The 20,545-nt window shown below is 42.0% G+C and overlaps 1 protein-coding gene across 11 annotated transcripts in view; it reads left to right on the forward strand.

Annotated features, from left to right (window-relative positions):
• The first annotated feature begins 390 nt into the window (after window positions 1-390).
• Window positions 391-20,545, forward strand: part of INPP5F (inositol polyphosphate-5-phosphatase F) — a 94,576-nt gene continuing 74,421 nt past the window's right edge. For 5 of the 11 annotated variants that reach the window (XM_055560642.1, XM_055560648.1, XM_055560641.1 and 2 more), the window contains exon 1: window positions 396-1,526. Coding sequence is in view for 2 of the 11 variants with exons in the window: in XM_055560639.1 (XP_055416614.1) it covers window positions 1,874-1,970 (97 nt within the window). In the remaining 9 variants the exon portion in view is untranslated. Of the gene's footprint in view, window positions 1,527-1,674; window positions 1,971-20,545 lie in introns of those variants that run through there. The other 6 variants (XM_055560639.1, XM_055560640.1, XM_055560649.1 and 3 more) reach the window with 5 other exon arrangements.

The raw sequence follows: 20,545 nt of genomic DNA on the forward strand, positions 1-20,545 counted from the left end.
CTTTCTGTGCTGTGAAAATTCAACAGAGAAATCAGTGTGGACTGGAATAATTAGTAATCTGGAACTCCTTCCTACTTTTGGGGCCTCTCACTTTTATCTGCTGCTGCTACTGCTAAGTCACCTCAGTCGTGTCCGACTCTTTGCGACCCAATGGACGGCAGCCCACCAGGCTCCCCAGTCCCTGGGATTCTCCAGGCAAGAACACTGGAGTGGGTTGCCATTTCCTTCTCCAATGCATGAAAGTGAAAAGTGAAAGTGAAGTCGCTCAGTCGTGTCCGACCCTCAGCGACCCCATGGACTGCAGGCTTCCAGGCTCCTTCGTCCATGGGATCCTCCAGGCAAGAGCACTGGAGTGGGGTGCCACTGCCCTCTCACTTTTATCTAGCAGAAGGTTAAAAGAATTGCCTTTCTCTTCTACCTTTTGTTGTTTTACTTGTTTTTTCCTTCTTCCTTTCTAAGGCATTAGAAAAGGCAGGAGATAGACCTAGAAAGACTCACTGACTCATAAAACTGTCTTTTAGTTCAGCACCATCTGAGACCAAGACATCTTCCCAAGATCACACAGCTAGATCACCCCTAGAGTGGGACATGGAACTGGGGACCTGACTCCCAAGCCCCATTCTGTTCAATAGACCACCTGGCCTTTCAAGAGAGATCAGATATTTGGGAGGGTCTCCATCTTCCACAAGATGTTCTCCAGACATCTCATCCCTGTCAAAATAGACCCCTTTTATTTCCTTGACATTAAGTCTTCTTACATGCATCCTTCTTAATTCGGGACATGATAGCTTATGAACTTTGCTCTCTTCCGCCTCGTTATTAGAGCCCTGTTTAGTATTCTTGCCTGGAGAATCCCAGGGACAGAGGAGCCTGGTAGGCTGCTGTCTATGGGGTCGCACAGAGTCGGATACAACTGAAGCGACTTAGCAGCAGCAGCAGCTGCTAATACTTAATTTCTATTGTTACATGCTTCTTCTTGATTTGCATTTATTGAATGTTTGCTGTTGTCAAATGTCACAAGGTTCTAAGAGGAAATTCCAAAAGAGAAGACGCTCCCGCTCGGAGGAGGAGAGTCTGGTTCAGGATAGACCCCTGCAGCCAGCCCCATGGGTCGCATTTCCCAGCTCTCCTAAGTCTGGGTCTCTGCGGGCAGCTCAGGCCCGGGAACGAGGGGATTTCAGGCTGTATTTGGGGATTCGGCCTGGCTTTTCTCAGAGCTGGTGAAAGTAACAAATAACCGGACGCATAGGAAGGAGAGGAGGTCCCAGGAGGGGGCTTCTGCCCCAAAGGCCGCAGAGCAGCTGCGCCGCCAGACTCAACCAGGCCGGAGGTTCTGACCGTACCAGCCAGGGGAGGGAAAGAGGGCCCGCCAGGGGCGGGGCTTGAGAGGAGCTGTAGGAGAAGGGGGCTGCCCGGAGGGGAGAGAAAAGGCAGGAGGAAGAGCCTCGAGGGAGGAACCAGGAGGAGAAAGCCAGAAGAAGCCAGTGAAAAAGGCCGCGGGAAAGGGCAGCAAGAGGAACCGAAAGGTGAACCAGGCGAAAGGGGCGGGAAAGAAACGGGGAGGGGGCGGAGCCTGGGGGAAGTAGGGGGAGTGGCCGGGAAGGGGTGGGGCGAGGAGGAGCCAGGGGAGGTGCCGGGGGCGGGGCCGGGAAAGGGGCGGAGCCGGGGAGAGGCCTCCAAGGCCGCCGCCGCCGCCGCCGGGGCGCGTTCTCCTCCCGCGGGTCGGGCTGCCGGGGCGCTTCCTCAGCCGCCGCTCCCTGAAGCGCGCGGGCTCAGGCGGCCCCGGCCGACGAAGACTGCCCGCGCGAGCCGCCGCCGCCGAGCCGCGGGCGCACCGGAGCCGCCGCCTCCTCCCTCGGCGTCCGGGGCCGGCATGGAGCTCTTCCAAGCTAAGGACCACTACATCCTGCAGCAGGGCGAGCGCGCGCTGTGGTGCAGCCGCCGCGACGGCGGCCTCCAGCTCCGACCGGGTGAGGCTGGCGGCGGGGGTCGCCCTGGGCGGGTTGTGGGGGGCCGGTGAGGGGGCGCGGCCGGGCCCCTCAGCCGGAGGCTGCGGATCGGGCGCCGCCTGCGGCCGTGTCGGGCGGGGCGGGCGCGAGCGAGGGCGCGAGATCTGTCATTATTTCCTGAGGGGAGGGAGCGCTCGCCGGGCCCCTGCCCCTCCGCGGGGGACAAAGGGCCGGCGACCCTCGTCCCTCCGAGCGCGCTTCCGCGTCGAGATCCGCTCCGCTGTCCGGAGAGAGGGGAACCTGGGTCGAGGCGCCCGCAGTCGGGATCGGGCCGGCGCCCACCAGAAAGTTCGGGTGAGGTGCGCCTGGCTTTAAAGGCCGCCTCCTCTCTGGAGTGCCCTCTGACCCTCCTTCCGGGCAAGTTCTGGGTTCGAATCCCGGTCGCGCCAGTTTCCGTAGAAAGTCCTGCCGGAGCTTCAGTCCCTGTTAACATCTCTGTGTTTCTGGTCCCTTATCATTATGGGCATGGCTTCATTCTGATTACCTCATAAGCACCTGATTTACAGCACCTTTAAAAAAATTTTTAGTATTATAATTAACCTGTAATGTTCAACTTTTAATGTTTATGTGTGACTCAGTATTGTGCGACAGTCTCGTGGGTCGGTGTTTCGGTGTCGTGTAAGCTGTCACGAGATGCCTCACTCTACAACATTAGTTTGCGTTAGGAAAACTAGGTCACGGTGGTGAGTTAAGCAGGACAGTCCCTGCCCTCAGAGAGCTGACAGTCCAGGGGGCGGTTCTCTGGAGGGGCTCGGTAGCCCCTCCCCGTTGAGGTTGCGGGTCCTTTTTCCTAATCACCGCAGAGATCTTTCCTTTTAGGAGATGTGCGAGAATAGAGTTCTTTAAGGAAATCGCGAGAGCATTTCGAGTTTACCTGTAATTCTTGTGTGTAATCTAGACAAAGAATTACGTGGTATGAATTGAAAAGTATGAAAGGTACAAATCAACCTTTTGTATATATCATAGCAGTTACCGTATATAGGAGCGTTTCCAAGGATCTGATCCCTTATTATTCCCAATCTTCACAACAACCTTACCAGGCAGATGGTGGTATCCTCATTTTCAAGTGAGGAGACAGGTGTGAAAGGTTGAGTAACTTGCTGGAGGTCACAGAGAGGAGAATTGGCCCCCAAGACACTTGCTGACCGGTTCTACTACTTGTCTTGGAAGCTCTGGTGGTTGATTTGCTAGAGCAGTGAAGGAGAACTTAGCTGTCCGCCCCCCCCCCCCCCCCCCCGTTTTGGGGTGTATTTTCTTGCTGTTACATTTTATTTCCTCAATTCAGAATGAAAGATAAACTACTGCACCCAGATAAAGTTCTTGATAATCTTGAGACAGACGGTGTTATAGATAGGCTAATTTTGGCCAGTCTCCAGTCATTCTTTTCTGTTTTTCCTGATTTGATCATTTGCCTGGTCTTTCCCCCCCATCCCTGCCCCCAATGTTTGGGGAAGGCTTCAAGTGCAAACTGAGGGAAGGTAGATTGCAAAATTCCCTAGGCTGCCAAAGAGCCAGCTCTTTGGATTCTAAGAGCTTAAAATTAACTATTTCAGCTGGATAGAACTTGACATCATCTTTAACTCACTTCTGCACTTCATTTCCTCAGCTATAAAATGAGAGTTTGACTTTTTTGGTCTTTGTACATAATGAAACGTTTTTGAAACAATGCCAGTTTAAGTGTTTGTTCGGTATACCTCTTTGAGGACGAGAATTGATGTGTTTCATGGAAAACACTCAGGAAATCTCTAGGTCACTTGTGTGTCAGTATAGTGAATTGAGGCAGATAGGAATAGAGGTGGGCGGCGTTGTCTCCATTTCTGGGGCTACTCTCTCCTTTTCTCTCAGCCCCTAAGATTTATAGAGATGAACCAGACTGGTGGAATTACGTGAAAGGAGATAAGTCCTCTAAATAGATGACTTTAAGTGAATTATTTGTCATTCTGTTTGGTTTGTGTTCATTTCTTGTACACAGAAACCTGTCCAGTCCTAATAGCTTTAGGGATAAGTTGCTTCCCTCAAGTGAAGTAAGTCAGCCCTCTTCCAGGGTTTCCTTGGTGGTTCAGATGGTAAAGAATCTGCCCCCAATGTGGGAGACCTGGGTTTGATCCCTGGGTCGGGAAGATCCCACAGAGAAGGAAATGGCTACCCACTTCGTTATTCTTGCCTGGAGAATCCCATGGACAGAGGAGCCTGGCGGGCTACAGTCCATGGGATTGCAAAGAGTCCGACACGATTGAGCAACAAATGCTGATACTGATTAGGGATAAGTTGCTCCCCTCAAGTGAAGTAAGTCTACCCTTATAGGGTGCTGGCTAGTAGCTTACCTTTCTAGCGGAAGAATACTTAAACCCATATTTCTGAGCTGAGGAAGCTCAAACGGGCTATAGGCTTAAGACTTTAAGGAAAATTAAGGGAAACCTGGGCCTAGATTTTGAATTAAGCTATGTATTTTGAGTTACCATTTATGTATCCAAAGTCCCTATCAGAAGGCAAATTAACTTTTTTCTGAGTAAATTGGTTGTAGTCTTGGCAATTAGGTTTATCTCACTTCTTAGGATATAGCCAACCACAGACTAAAGTAGACCAGAAATACAGAGGAAGGAAGAGGCCATTATCTTACAGAAAAGCCTGTTTTGATCTTCGGGTGTTCAAGTACATATAGCAAGCAAATAAAGAACCTCATGCTCTTGACTTTAAATAGTTTATCCTAACTAGTACTCAAGAGCCTTTCTAAAGAATGACTGAAGAATAATGAGCCAGCTCATTGGAAAAGACCCTGATGCTGGGAAAGAGTGAAGGCAAAAGGAGATGGGGTCGGCAGAGGGTGAGATAGTTGGATGGAATCACTGAATCAATGGAGACGAGTTTGAGCAAACTCTGGGAGATAGTAGAGGACAGAGGAGCCTAGTGTGTTGCAGTCCATGGGGTTGCAAAGAGTTGGACATGACTTAGCAACTGTACAACAACTACAAAATGGAATAATGGCTTTTTAATTGTTATCAGATCTCTGTACACTAACTTAAAATTCTCCATTTTATTGGATCATTTCCCTCTGCTTTTACAGCTAGTTTTGCTGTTGTTTGTAATTAAAGCATTTATGATCTTTCATAGTTTCTTATTGATTATTCAACTGAATATATTACTAGCCAGCTCCCTTTTGTTTCTAAAGGGCAGTATCATAAAACCAAAAGAGCCTGTGAACATTGTGGTTTTTATGTTTGTGGCTATTGAACAACCTGAAACAGTACTCTTTTCTAGTGGTATCAGACGGATCATTATTGATACTTAAGGTTAAAATGACCATTTTCTTAGCTTCGAATGTTTGTTACTGTTGGTCTCTTTTCCTTATTTTGTAGGATCCAGTTTGGATGCCACCCCTTCTCTGTGCTCACCACACTCTGCATTCCTGGGGCAGAATTATTGGTCACCTTTTTGTGTTTCCAGGTGTTTTATACACTTGGTACACATTTTGTTTGTAGCTCTTAACTGCTTCATATGAAAATAGTTTTCTTCTTCCCCAGTGGACAGAGCATTCCTCAAGCAAGGACTTTATTCTGCTTATCTTGGTATCTCTGAGCTTGAGTGTTAGGACACAGAAGGCATTTTTGGTTGAGTTGAACTGAGTTAAATTAAGTCCAGGTTTTCTCTCAGTAATATCATTGTCATAAATATAGGATATCGTGTTATACTCAGTCATTTCAGGGACTATTTTGAATATCTTCTAACTGGGGTGGAAAATCTCTGTCCAGCTGAATAAGGACATAAATGTGAGGAAAGATGCATTTCAGCTTGTGATGTTTTTCTGATTTAATGTCACTTAGAAAAATTCTTTGTCATGGTATTCCTTATTTTCTTCTTTAATGTTGTTTACATTTTTTCTTCTAAAGAGTTGAATATTTTTTCTGGTGTTTCCATTCTTTTAAGGATAATGCGTAGTCTGGGATCATACTTAGAACTGCTTTTTGGGTTAGGGGCTTCCCTGGTGGCTCATGCGGAAACCTGAATTCTATTCCTGGGTCAGGAAGATCCCCTGAAGAAGGGAATGGCTACCCACTCCAGTATTCTTGCCTTGAGGATTCCGCGGACAGAGGAGCCTGGCGAGCTACAATCCATGGGGTCATAGAGAGTCGGACACGACTGAACGACTAACCCTTTCACTTTTTCACTATGTCTCTCTCAGGGTAATGGCCACCAGAGGAAAGTATTTAGTTTTATTTTCAACCAGGGAAAATGGTAAAGTACTGTGTAAACATTCAGTAATCTTCTGAGAGTGGAGTTTCACTATCTGAGAATAAGGGCTGTAATTTAAAGACTTAAAAAGCAATGTAATACAGTCCACCGTTGGGGAAGGGTGATATGGTCTTATCTCTTTAATCTTAAAATTGCTTCCACTTGTCCTTGTAGGTTGTTCTGATAGACGAGTGTTATATAATTTACTGCTGTGTATTGCTTCATTCTGAGATGAAGTGACCACAAAAGATGGTAGAGCATGTCATACACATAACATTCATAAGCATGTAAACTATTTAGAGATGAAACTCTGATAAATACTGGTGAACGGTTATTGGGGGGGATGCTAGTTATCTGTTAGAATGCACAGAAACATAAAAATGTGTTCATGTTTTTCCTAGTTATTTTTTGATAATGAAATTATTTTTAATATGTCATGAAAACTTTTCTGAATGAGAGATTAGCTACAGAACTGGCATCTAAATAGAACTTTTATCTCCTTTGCAAAATTATATTTTATGAAACTGTTCAGTTAAGCATTTTGTGTTATTTAGTATTTACTTTGAAAAAAGTTTTAACTTAACCTTTTAAAAAAATCATGTTTACTAAAAATTCACAAAGTACCATGACAAAATATAATAGGGCATTTTAATTTAACAATTAGTTGTTAAATATATTGTAAAAATCTTTTAAACCATTTTTGTTGCTGTTGAATAACCAGTTTTTTCTAGTGTCTGTAGTTTTCAGTTTCTTTTAAAGCTTACCAGGTTTATACCTTGAACACTTCTTACCCCATATTTTATATTTCTAACAGGCCAGCAGTTGGATTGAGATCTGTAAACTTATTTTATGAACATTTATTGTTACACATGCAAAGTAGAAAACACATCTTTCCAAAAACTTGCACCCTTTCTTTGGCTTTCAAAAAAAATAGTCTTTGTAAGGTGAATGATGACAGTTTTCAGAATCAAGTTTTACAGATAGAGGGAAGTTTTTGTCAGCTAAGATTAATAGTAGGTAATAACACTCGGTGACAACCTAGAAAGTTGGGAGGTGGGAGGGAGGTTCAAGAGTGAGGGGACATATATATACCTATGGCTGATTTGTGTTGATGTATGGCAGAAACCATACATGACTTCCCTGGTGGCTTAGAGGTTAAAGTGTCTGCCTGCAATGTGGGAGACCTGGGTTCGATCCCTGGGTCGGGAAGATCCCCTGGAGAAGGAAATGGCAACACACTCCAGTATTCCTGCCTGGAGAATTCCATGGACGGAGGAGCCTGGTGGGCTACAGTCCATGGGGTCGCAAAGAGTCGACTTTACTCACTCACTCGCTCATGGCAGAAACCAACATAATATTGTAAAGCAATTATCCTTCAATTAAAAATAAATACATTAAAAATAGTAGCTAATAACAGCAGCTTTTATTTATTGAGTGTTTTTCTGAACCAGACACTGTTCTAAGCCCTGTATGTATACTGTTTCATGTCATCCTCACAATAAAACTTAGTTTTTTCTAATTCTTATTTTACAGGGACAGAGAAGTAATTTGCCCAAGTTTAAAGAATAAGAGGGAGAGCCAGACTTGCAACTCCATACTGACTCCAAAGCCAAGTTTTTCTCAATATTGACAAAAATGTTTTATAAACCTTTCTACCTTCTTGACCGCAAAGTTATAGGATTTATATATATATTTAATAATATTTATTTATGGCTGTGCTGGGTTTTCATTACTGCATGGGCTTTTCTCTAGGCGCACAAGCTTCAGTGGTTGTGGCTCCTGGCCGCAGTCATTGTATTACCAGGGGCTTGTTGCTCCGTGGCATGTGGAATCTTCATAGATCAGGGATGGAACCTGTGTCTCCTTCGTTGGCAGGCGGATTCTTTACCACTGAGCCACCAGGGAAGCCCTGGGATTTATATTTTTATGGGGAATATCTGAAACATATCTGTAACAACCATACTCATTATCATGTAGTCTATGTAGAGAATAAAATAGCCTCTCAAATGTCAAAGTATGCTCATTGAGGAATGATCTATGGATCGATAGAATAAAAGACTGATAATGGGACTACTGGCTCTTGGATATTTCACCTGTCCTGACTCTTTTCTTGTAAAACTAGTTTATATAGTTACAGGGAATATTGTTTTTTTTAATAGATTGACTAGTTTTTCCAGTTATGGTCAGTTTATCAGGTTTCTCAAGTTTTTGGAACATTTGGGGGTTGGGGAGGGAATAGATAGAGGGAAGATCTTGAAGCAGAAACACTGATAAGTACTGGATGGGAACTATTTCAGCTGGTGATGAGCAACCTGAAGCCTTCCCAGTCTAACTTTGCAAGAGTTCCAGATCCAGTTTCACAGACATCCTTTCAGAGCACATAAAGCAGAGAGGGAATGGAGGAGGAAAAGTCTTTAGGACACCCACCTCCGAAAAGGGGAGGAACTTTGCTAGCATCACTGATTCCGAGATGCTTATGTTCTGACCAGGCCATGACAGCAGAGACCAGGACTTGCCAAAGGCTGGCTTCAGAGGAGAGGCAATATGCAGGCCTTTAGGGCAGAGCATGAAGGTGTCAGGAACTAGGGTGCCCAGAGAGCTTGGTCTTTCCAGAACGTGACTACATTGGTGCTGTTCCAGGATGTCCAGCCGTATGGCTTCCCTTGTCCCACCTGGCCAGCCTGACTCAGCCCACTCAGGGAGAGGGAGATGGAGATTCATAACTGTGTCCTTCCACGTGGCCCACTGCTGGTCTTCTGTAAAAATGGTAGGAATGAATTGAAGTAAGTCTAGTTTCTGGTTGACCCCATGTATCTTGAGCAGCAAAGAGGTTGTTCTGAGGATTAAATAGAGAACATAAGAACAGAGGACTAAAATGCTACTGTCTTAACCAGCTTTTTAAAAGATGCTAATCTCTCATCATTTTATTCAGGAAAGGGAGGAATCTGAATTTTAGTTCTGTGGGATTCAACAGATCTTTTTTTGTTTTTAAATGAAAATAAATGAGACCCAAAGACATTTTTTATTTTTCTCTAGCTGGCCCTTATGTCAAAAAAATTGCTTGTTGCTGATTTTGGTTTTTATGATTTATGACAAAATTAGCTGATGTATTTGCAAATAGATACAAGGCTATTGGAAAATCAAACTAATTTGGGTATAGTATTGATTGAGTGTATTCTCAGAGCCATAGTCTAACCTTGGTGTGGTTTTCTGGGGATTTAAATGTATTAGGTCTTTATAAGCTGTATTATTATCTCTTTGTGCACCTTTTTGTAAGCTGTATTATTCCTGTTCACATGTTTTAAGATATAACCTTTTAAAATCTAGCAAACACAAGTCTAAGAAATAACAGCAATGTTTTAGAAAGTGAAAATCACTCAGTCGTGTCTGACTCTTTGTGACCCCATGGACTGTAGCCTACCAGGCTCCTCTGTCCATAGAATTCTCCAGGCAAGAACACTGGAGTGGGTTGCCATTTCCTTCTCCAACAATGTCTTCGAATCTCTAACAAATTACTCCTTAGCTGGGTTAAGTCATAATCATATGTGTCAGCTGACCATAATTGAGCTGAGAATGTTTGAATTAGATTATGTTTACCAAAATAGAGAAATAATACATTACTTTATTATCAGTAGCTGTTGATAATACATTAAGTGATATTTAAGTAGTATTTAAAAGGTGAGGGTTAACACTGAACATTTAGCATTGTAGTACTATCACAACACATAGTGGTAGTATCTTAATTAAATCCCATGCTCTGTTAAGATGACTCATTTTCTGGTTGCTGCGAGACCCTTAAAGGAACTGCTCTCATTCACAAAAAAGCATCCTCTCCTGCCAGCTTTCTTTGAGCCTGGTTGAAGGAAGTACAGGTTGATTTTAGGTCAGTATTCCATGTGTTTTCTCTTAAGTTACCTCATTTTAATTGCAGATTCTTTCAAATTTAACCTTGAATTTCTTTAACTTTATAGTGGGATATTTAAAAATACAAAGTGCATTATTTTATCTTTATGAACATTTATAAATCTTATTCTTTGAAACCACATTTTTACTTATACTGAACTTCAAATTCCAGTTTCTGCAATGGTCAACATACATAATTTGAAATAGTCCTAACATCTAACTGAAATGTTGGGGCATTTTAAATATGCTACAGTGCTCTTAATTTTAGTAGTTTGCATGTATAATATTAATGATGCTTCATGGTGTCATTCATACATTGTTTTTATGCCAGATACAAACATTCTTCTCCCCATTTCCAGCATAATGGTCCTCCCTTCCCCCAGGGAACAGTTGTGGTGGGCAGAGCAAAGAATTTGGCAGAGTTTCTAATTTGCTACTCTCTCTCTCTGGGCACTTGTTTTTCTTGACTTCCAGGATTCATCTCTTGTAGCTGTATTTATCCCCCTTTGCCAGAGAAGGCAATGGCACCCCACTCCAGTACTCTTGCCTGGAAAATCCCATGGACGGAGGAGCCTGGAAGGCTGCAGTCCATGGGGTCGCTGAGGGTCGGACACGACTGAGCGACTTCACTTTCACTTTTCACTTCCATGCATTGGAGAAGGAAATGGCAACCCACTCCAGTGTTCTTGCCTGGAGAATCCCAGGGACGGGGGAGCCTGGTGGGCTGCCGTCTATGCGGTCACACAGAGTTGGACACAACTGAAGCAACTTAGTAGCAGCAGCAGCGCCTTTCAAATACTCCCCACCCCAACAACTAATTTAGTATTCTATTTTGTTCTCCATCCAAATTATATTACGTCTGAAATTCTGTGAGGTCATTTACTTATTATGTCAACAAACCTTTATTGAAGATCTGAGTGCTAGGCATTGTGCCTGTATAAAAAGTTGGATAAAACATTCTCTCTGCCCTAGCCCAGGTAGTGGTCCAACAAGAGAAAGCCATATATAGGATTCTAGAGTGACAGAATCCCTTGGACTGCAAGAAGATCAAACCAGTCAATCCTAAACCAGTCTTGAATATTAATTGAGAGGACTGATGCTGAAGCTGAAACTCCAATACTTGGGCCACCTGATGCGAAGAACTGACTCTTTGGAAAAGACCCTGATGCTGGGAAAGATTGAAGGCAGGAGGAGAAGGGGACGACAGAGGATGGGATGGTTGGATATCATCACCGACTTGATGGACATGAGTTTGAGTAAGCTCTGGGGGTTGGTGATGGACAGGGAAGCCTGGTGTGCTGCAGTCCATGGGGTCGCAAAGAGTCAGACACCACTGAGCAACTGAATTGAACTGACTCAGAGTGACAGATACTGTAATAGAGCTGAGTTCAGTGGGAGATTTTAACTGGGTCTTGACATTCAAAGCCTCTGCTTTTTTCTAAGATAATGAAAATGTATTTTTCTCCCTAATAAACAAATGGGAAGAAGGGAGTTCTTTGATTCCATGAAGTTCCTTCCAGCTGTAAATAGTCTGTGATTATTTATCTAAGAGTGGAAAGTCTTGAAAGTAACTGTCTATGTGACTGGTGAACTTTAATGGATTTTTTTTTTTTTTTTGTCTTGCCAGAAATAACTTTGTATGCACAGTGCCTTGGTTCTAACTAAGTACTCAAAAAAAAAAAAAACAAAAAAAAACAACAAAACTTATGGGGATGAATAGTGCCTAACTGGCCAGACTGAAATAGTACAGGTTCTCCCCTGTACTCCCACCCTCACAGAACACTCTGCTGTGGCCCCTGCTTGATCTAGAAGCGGTTCTTGACTTGAGGCCAATTAAAATAGACCTGCTGGTGTGTTTGAAGGTAGAGCTTTTTGGTGGTAAGGACCTATGGTATCAGAATGACTATACAGACAATCCTAGATGGAAGAGAATAAGTTTTGAACAGTTTTTGGGAAAAGCTAGGAAGTTATTTAAACACTGACAGAGACAAAGGTTACTTCTATTTTATGTTCAGAGTGCTAATTTTATGCTATTTTAATCTGTTACCAGCTCTAAAATGAGCTAAGGAAAATACCAATTGTTAGCTCCCCTGTGCTCTTATGTAGCTCTCAAATCCTATTTCTGAAAGTCATATTGTTCTGAAGAACAGTTTTTGGGAGAGCAGAGGTCAGGAGTGCATTGCAACACACTGCCGTGTTTCTTGGGTGATGCCTTATGAATTTGTTATCCAAAGGTTTAGCTAAGCCTTCTTTGGACTGGTTATATTTTCAGTTTCCTAAGGTAATGAGTTGGGAAAGTTGTCATTTAAGCTTGTACTTCCCTTCATTTATTTTCAAACTGTGTCTTTTCTATCTCTGTGCCCTATACTGGTATTCTGAATGTACTGTAAAGCCCACATCTTTTATAATCTTATATATATTCATCAGATCCTCTCAGGACCTAAGTCTTTTTCTTTAGTTGTCCTCTGTCCTTTTTTTGAGTTGCACCGGGTCTTTCTTGAGATGTGACAATTAGAACTTTATACTTCAAATAGAGAATCATAACAGTTTTTAGTTTGGATAGTGTAGAGTTAAAAAAAATTTTTTTAACTATTTTTACTTATTTATTTGACTGCCACAAGTCTCAGTTGCAGCATATGGGATCTAGTTCCCTGACCAAGGATCAAACCCTGGGCCCCCTGCATTGGGAGCATGGAGTCTTAGCCACTGGACCACCAGGGAAATCCCTCTAAAAAAAACAATTTTTATTGAAGTATAGTTGATTTACAATGTTATGTTAATTTCTACGGTGTAGCAAAGTGACTCAGTTATACATATATATTCTTTTTTTATATTCTTTTCCATTATGGTTTATCACAGGATACTGACTATGATTCCTGTGTTCTACAGTAGGACCTTGATGTTTATCCATCTTGTATATATCCTAGTTTGATGCTGGGTTGAGAAGATCCCCTGGAGGAGGGCATGGAAACTCTTTCCAGTATTCTTGGCTGGAGAATCCCATGGACAGAGGAGCCTGGCAGGCTACAGTCCATAGGGTCGCACAGAGCCAGACATGACTGAAGCAACTTAGCATGAACGCATGCATGCATATATTAGTTTACATTTGCTAATTCTAAACTCCCAGTGCTTCCCTTTTCCACCCCTCCTCTGGCAACCACAAGTCTTTTCCTCTGTGTTGGAGTCTATTTCTGTTCCATAGATTTGTTCATTTGTGTTGTATTTTAGGTTGCACATATAAGTGACATCAAATGGTATTTGTATCTCTTTCTCTTTCTGACTTCTTTTGCTCAGTATGGTAATCTCTAGGTCCATCCATGTCGTAGTCCATGGTATTTATATATACACCACATCTTTTTATAACCTTTCATCTGTTAACGGGCTTTCAGGTTGTCTCCATGTCTTGGGTATTGTAAATAGTGCTGCTGTGAGCATAGGGGTGCCTGTGTCCCTTTGGGTTATAGTTTTGTCAGGATGTATGCCCAGGAGTGGCTTACTGGATCATATGGCAACTGTATTTTTAGTTTTTTGAGGAACCTCCATGTTCTTTTCTATAATAGTTGCAGCAATTTACATTCCAATCAACAGTGTAAGAGGGTTCTCTTTTCTCCATACTCTCTCCAACATTTGTTATTTGTAGACTTTTTAATGATGGCCCTTCTGACCTGTGTGAGGTGGTATACCTTCTTGTAGTTCTCTAATAATTAGTGATGTTAAGGATCTATTCACATGCCTGTTGGTTACCTGTATGTCTTCTTTGGAGATGTGTCTATTTAGAACTTCTGCCCAAAAAAACACTTCCAAATATCCTTCATGATCAAAACTTTGTAGCCCTGTTGCTGCACTGTAAATTATTAATAAATCCCTGTTTTAATGGAGAAGGCTAGAAATTCTTAGGATCCCTTTTCTTGGTATGTATCTCATCTTTTAACTATTCTGAGGGTTTTTTTTTGTTTGTTTTTCTTTTCTATTTTTCCCTTAGGGTTACTTTTTTAAATGTATTTTTTTTTTTTATATTAGCTTAACCAGCTTTTGCCAGTTCATTGTATTATGAGCTCTTTCTGCAGTTTATGGTACTTAATTATATGAAAATAGTTCAAAGCTGTATATGGACAGGCATCATCTTTGAATCAGACTGGTAGGATAAAACTAAGCTACTAATGCAGAGTCCAACTAGTAGCCTATAATCAGTTTGACCTGTAATTCTCAACCTAGCTTACCTTAGAATCATCTGGAAGAAATTTACAAAATACCTATGCCTGGGCCCCACCCTGACCAGCAGAGTCAGACTCTCCAGGTGTGGGGCCCAGGCATCAGTATTTATAAAGCTCCCAGATGACGACAATGATGGCCAGGGTCCAGGGCCACTGAGCTGGAGTTGACACTGGAAAAGCAGCAGCTGCTAGAACTTTTAAATTGGATTAGCTCTTTAGCTTGCTGAATGCTGGAAAATAATTACTGTTAGAGTTGAGAGAAATGTATATCAAATTTTGCATTTATAAGAAGGCAGCTGAATCAGATTACTCTTTAACCTTTTCTTCTGGCCTAATTAAATTTTGAGAATTGAAGTATGGATGAGCTAACCACTGGACCTTCTAGTTCCTCATTGTAGAACCCTTTCCCTCATCTGTTTGACTTTGGCATTGGTAATTGCCTTTTCAGAGCAATAATACCATTTGTCTTTAGCAGGAAATGAAACGAGTCAGATTATGTATGCATACCTTGGACCTTGTTTTTTTTTTTTTTGACACAAGAGAAACTTCAGCAGCTGTGCAAAGCCCAGGGTTGTTCTTGGGCTCAGAGAGCGACATCAGTTATGGCTCTTGGAATGAGTGACTCATGCTCTCTGCAAGCACACAGTACTTAATCACTTGTTTTCTGTATACCAGGAAGAGGAGGGCATATGAAAATAGAAGCCATGGACTGCCAAATGGGATCTGAAATAAGAGTGGAAATGTTGACCTAATGGGTCAGACAATTGAGCTTATGACAAAATACTTATGTTTTGGGTGTATGTTCCTTTAATGATTTCACTAATTAAAATTTGTCATTATTTCCCAAACCCTACGCTTTCATAATTTGTAAGCAGCTCTACACTTTGCTAGATAATTTTGATAATCCTAAAATTTAAAACCTATTTACAAACTTCGAATGTTTCTCTTTTGAAATTGTGTGCCATGTTGGAATATGCCTTTCAAAGGAAGGATTAGAAAGCAGTACATTTGTTGGAGCAGGTAAATTACCTGGCTATTCTTTGTGGAAGGACAAGCCCACTGGCCATTTTCACTGCCATTCCCATGCCTTCTGCCTCCAAGTAACCATTAATAATGGTGACAGGGTGTCCATTAATAAGCATATGCTAAGTTACTGCATGCAGTCCATGGGGTTGAAAAGAGTTGGATGCAACTGAGCTGAAGTTACTACATATGCTTAGACTAATATGGTTTATACTGATCTCTATGTGAACACTCTGCTAGTGCTTTTATTTTTATTTCCTTAGTAACAAAATAAAAACTACACACATATTTTGAAGTGTCTATTGTGTGTTAGACACTGTACCAGGCATAAAGTCATAGCAGCTCAAAAAGACACACTTAGCCTCCCTTCTTGTGCCAGTTACATATCCTGCTTCAGACCTTCCTCCACTGGCTTGTCTCTTGTCTCTTTATTGGCGTGAGAAACTGTGAGCACTTCTTAGAGATTTTAAGATAATTTAAAGTTTCCCAAATTTTAGTTGTCTTTCATTGTTAGAAATCACATGAGAAATCATCATTTATTACATTTATTGAAAGAGAAAAGCTTTTATTATTAAAAGTACCCACCTAGCAGAGACTTGTGTTTTGGGACTTTTCTTATTTTTTAATATTTATTTTTAATTGGAGGATAATTACTTTACAATGTTGTATTGATTTCTTTTGTACAGCAGTGTGAAGCAGGAGTTGACTCATTGGAAAAGACTCTGATGCTGGGAGGGATTGGGGGCAGGAGGAGAAGGGGATGATAGAGGATGAGATGGCTGGATGGCATCACCGACTCGATGCACATGAATTTGGGTGAACTCTGGGAGTTGGTGATGGACAGGGAGGCCTGGCGTGCTGCAATTCATGGGGTCGCAAAGAGTCAGACATGATTGAGCAACTGAACTGAACTGAACTGAGCCTCCCTCCCAGTCCCCCATCTCACCCTCTGTCGTTACAGAGCATCTTCCCACTGGCTGGCTGTTTTACACATGGTAATGTATATATTTCAGTGGTACTCTCTTAATTTGTTCCATCTTTTCCTTCCCCTACTGTGCCCAGAAGTCTGTTCTCTATATCCGCGTCCCTATTCCTGCCCCGCAAATAGGTTCACCAGTAACATTTTTCTAGATTCTGTACATATTTATTTTCTCTCTTTCTGACTTACTTTACTCTGTATAACAGGGGTCTAGGTTCATCCACCTCAGTTTAGCTGACTAAAATTTATTCCTTTTATGGCTGAGTAATACTCCTTTGTGCCATTTATGGGGTCGCAAAGAGTCGGACACAACTGAGTGACTGAACTGAGCTGAATACTCCTTTGTATATATGTACCATAACTGCTTTATCCATTCATCTGTCGATGGACATATAGGTTGCTTCCATGTCCTGGCTATTGTAAATACTTATTCGGTGAACATTGGGGTACACACATATTTTAGAATTGTGGGCTTTTTTCAGGGTATAGTCTTAGTAGTGGGATTGCTGGGTCATATGGTAGTTTTATACTTAGTTTAAGGAATGTCCATACTGTTCTCCATAGTGACTGTATCAATTTGCATTCGCACCCACAGTGGTTCCCTTTTCTCCACATCCTCTCCAGCATTTATTGTTTGTAGACTTTTTGATGATGGCCATTCTGACCAGTATGAGATGATACTTCATTGTAGTTTTGATTTGCATTTCTCTAATCAAGAACAGTGTTAAGGGACTGTCTTTTAAAACAGTAAAAACTTAAGATGTTAGTCTTATTAAAAGTCAAAGACAATAAGCAATTGGTGGGAGAAGATTTCCAATTCACTCTTCCATGCTTGTTCCTATTTACCTGTTCATCTGGTAAGGTAACCATAAACGGTTCAGTAGCCGTTGAATGAGTCCCTGTTGTGTGTCAAACCCTGTGCTAGGCTGCAGGCATACATCCCATCCTTCCACGAACAACAGCCGTGTAATTGATCTGCTGCAACAAATGTATTGTTTCCTAATCTTCTTTTGAAAAGTATATTCTGTAAACAAAATAGGTCTAGAATTAAATTGATAGAAAAATTGAGACTTGATAGTCTTCTTTTTGAGTCTTTAGGAGTCTTTTAATTGGTAAGTTGAAATTTTACATTTATTATAATTAATAACAACAACACTGCTTCTTACTCATCTTTTCCATTTATTGTGCTTTTCTCAGTTTTTTTTTTTTTTTTTTGGTTCTATCACCTTTTACTGTGTTCCACTGGGTAGTATGATTTTTATTTTATTTTGTTTTTGTTTTTTTGGATGGTGTGAAATTTTTCAGATGTCTTTCTGTTGCTGATTAGAAGTTACCCATCCTGTTTTTCATTCTTGTGTTTCTCAGAGATTCAGACCAGTACTTATTTTCACATATACAACTGAAGTCTACTGATGTCTGTAGCATATTAAAAAGCAGAGACAGTACTTTGCCAACAAAGGTCTGTCTAGTCAAAGCTATGGTTTTTCTAGTAGTCATGTATGGATGTGAGAGTTGGACTATAAAGAAAGCTGAGTGCTGAAGAATTGATACTTTTGAATTGTGGTGTTGGAGAAGACTCTTGAGAATCCCTTGGACTGCAAGGAGATCCAACCAGTCCATCCTAAAGGAGATCAGTCCTGAATATTCATTGAAAGGACTGATGCTGAAGCTGAAACTCCAATACTTTGGCCGCCTGATGGGAAGAACTAACTCACTGGAAAAGACCCTGATGCTGGGAAAGATTGAAGGCAGGAGGAGAAGGGGATGACAGAGGATGAGATGGTTGGATGGCATCACTGACTCAATGGACATGGGTTTGAGTAAACTCCAGGAGTTGGTGATGGACAGGGAGGCCTGGTGTGCTGCAGTCCATAGGGTCGCAAAGAATCAAACACGACTGAGGGACTGAACTGAACTGATGTCTGTGTCTTTTCCCAAGCAATATTTCAACCTCCATTTAGACTTTATCTCTTCTAGATTTTTCCTCTCCAGTGTAAGGAACTTCGGGGAGAGGAGGAAGCTGGCAGTCATGCTTGATTTGCCATTTGGACCTGAATTGTGTTGCTAGGACTGAGATTGAATGCCTAATTTTGAGCTGTATCAGAGCCCTGTATCTGTTTCACATTCTGAAGAAACAGAATTTTGGGGGCATACATAAGCATTGAGATATTTCATAAAACCTTTATTACTCTCAGAAAGCCTTTAGGGATTATGGCCTTACCATAAATTTTAATGCAAAAAAACATTATTGAAGTTGTTTTTTTAAATATCCTTTTCTTAAAAAAAAAAAAAAGCCATATGTAGACCCTTGATATAAAAATCTATAGAGAGATTTATTGAGTGGTAGGAACCTGGAATTTTAAATGCATATACATTTCCCAACTTGAGGTAAAAGTTATTGAACATTTATTGTGCTGGGTACTTTCACATAATTCTTTCATTTAATCCTCATGAAAATCCTGTAAGTTAGATGGATTCCTGCTTACAAAAGAGGAACCTGAAGTTGAAAGAGGTTCCGAGACTACAGTAGAGCTAGTAGGACTTTCTCTCGGGACACGGAACGCAGGTTATGCCTGCATCGTGTAGAATCTCTTGACTCTCTCCAGCCTTTCATTTCCAGACGTGGTGCCAGGCTGCCCTTGTGCACACTCCTGTCATTGGGTCTCTGGCTTTAGGCTTGCCTCTTTGGGTCCACTCTGTACATAGTGGCCCTAAAGTTCAATCTCACATGCAAATCTGCCCTCTCTGGAGGAGAATTTACTGTCTGTGGTCCTCCTGAGGTGGTCCCTGTTTGGTTTTTCAACCTTATTCTTACAACTTCCTGCCTTTTACCTTAGGGCCTTACTGTACCAAACCATTTAGTCTTCATTGCATTCAGTAAATATGTGAGTGCCTGTTATGTATTAAACAACCTGCTGGCTGTGAGGCTGCCCAGGGCTTTCCTCATGACCCAGATAGGGGAGGTCCTGATTCTCAAGGACAGCAGCAGTGGGGATGGTGAGAAGTGAAACATCAGATATGAGGAGGTGGAGTCAACAGGACTTGGTGAGGAAGGAAAGCATTTTGAATGTCTTCCAGGTTCTGGCTTGTGCAGCTGGAATCATGGTGGTGAGCTGGAAGACTCCATATACTTTTAAAATGAAAGCATCATATCTGAGTAATTACACCTGGTAGGGAAGCTTATGGTATTAGAGGTATGATAGAGCACTGGACCGAGAGTGAGAAATGGGGTTTCGGTTTTCACAATATGGGTAGTAAGTATCAGACACTTTAACCCCTGCCAGCCATGATTATGTTTGTTTGAAATACTGCAGATAACTTTCACTTTGCCACTTCAGATACTGAACGCTTCTAATGTGATTCAGTGCAAATTATCTGACTCCAACCTATTTCTTCATTCTGAGTCATATGTTCAGTCAGTTGTCCGTTCAGCATTTTGGAGCCTGCGGTGTATGTATCATGCACCTGAGACATAAAGCTGAATGAGACCAGGTCTCAATGAATTTTCTGTTCTTGATGGGCTTCCTGTTCAGTCAGAGAGACAGGCAAATCAATAATTAGGTGCATTAAACCAAAATGATAAGTCACAAAGGGTATATGAGCAGGGTCCAGGGGGCTCACAAAAGAGAGCCTGATCAGCTCTGCTGGGTGGGTGGAGAGGGGAATGTGTCAGGGAACACCAGTGACCCTTGTTCTGAGTCAGGAATGAAAAGCAGGCTGAAGTGGGTGGGGAGCAGCATTCCAGGCCCAGCCCTCGGACACTTCTGGAAGATGAAGGATGCTGGGGGTGGGGAGGCAGGAAGAGAGTAGACAGGAGCAGCACATGCACAGCCTTGCAAGCTTTTCCAAGGAATTTGGACTTTGTTTCTCACGCTTGGGATGTAGGAGAAGTAATATGATTGGATTAACAGTGCTCTGTGTTGTATGTACTTATTTTTTTTAATGCCTGATATATTTCTTTTACAATATTAATCTTAGACAAACGACTTTAGGGCAAAAGAGCAGTATTTGAAATAAAGGCAGTTATTACATCCTGATGAACAGAGCAGTTCACCAGGAAGATATGATAATTCTGAATCTGTGTGTGCCTGACAACATAGTTTCAAAAAATATAATGCAAAAATTACAAAGGAAAAATGGGAGGGGGGAATACATAAAGCATGAGATTTAAAAAACAAAGCAAAATA

The sequence above is a fragment of the Bubalus kerabau genome, chromosome 22 (genome assembly GCF_029407905.1).
Source record: "Bubalus kerabau isolate K-KA32 ecotype Philippines breed swamp buffalo chromosome 22, PCC_UOA_SB_1v2, whole genome shotgun sequence".
Taxonomy (NCBI): domain Eukaryota; kingdom Metazoa; phylum Chordata; class Mammalia; order Artiodactyla; family Bovidae; genus Bubalus; species Bubalus kerabau.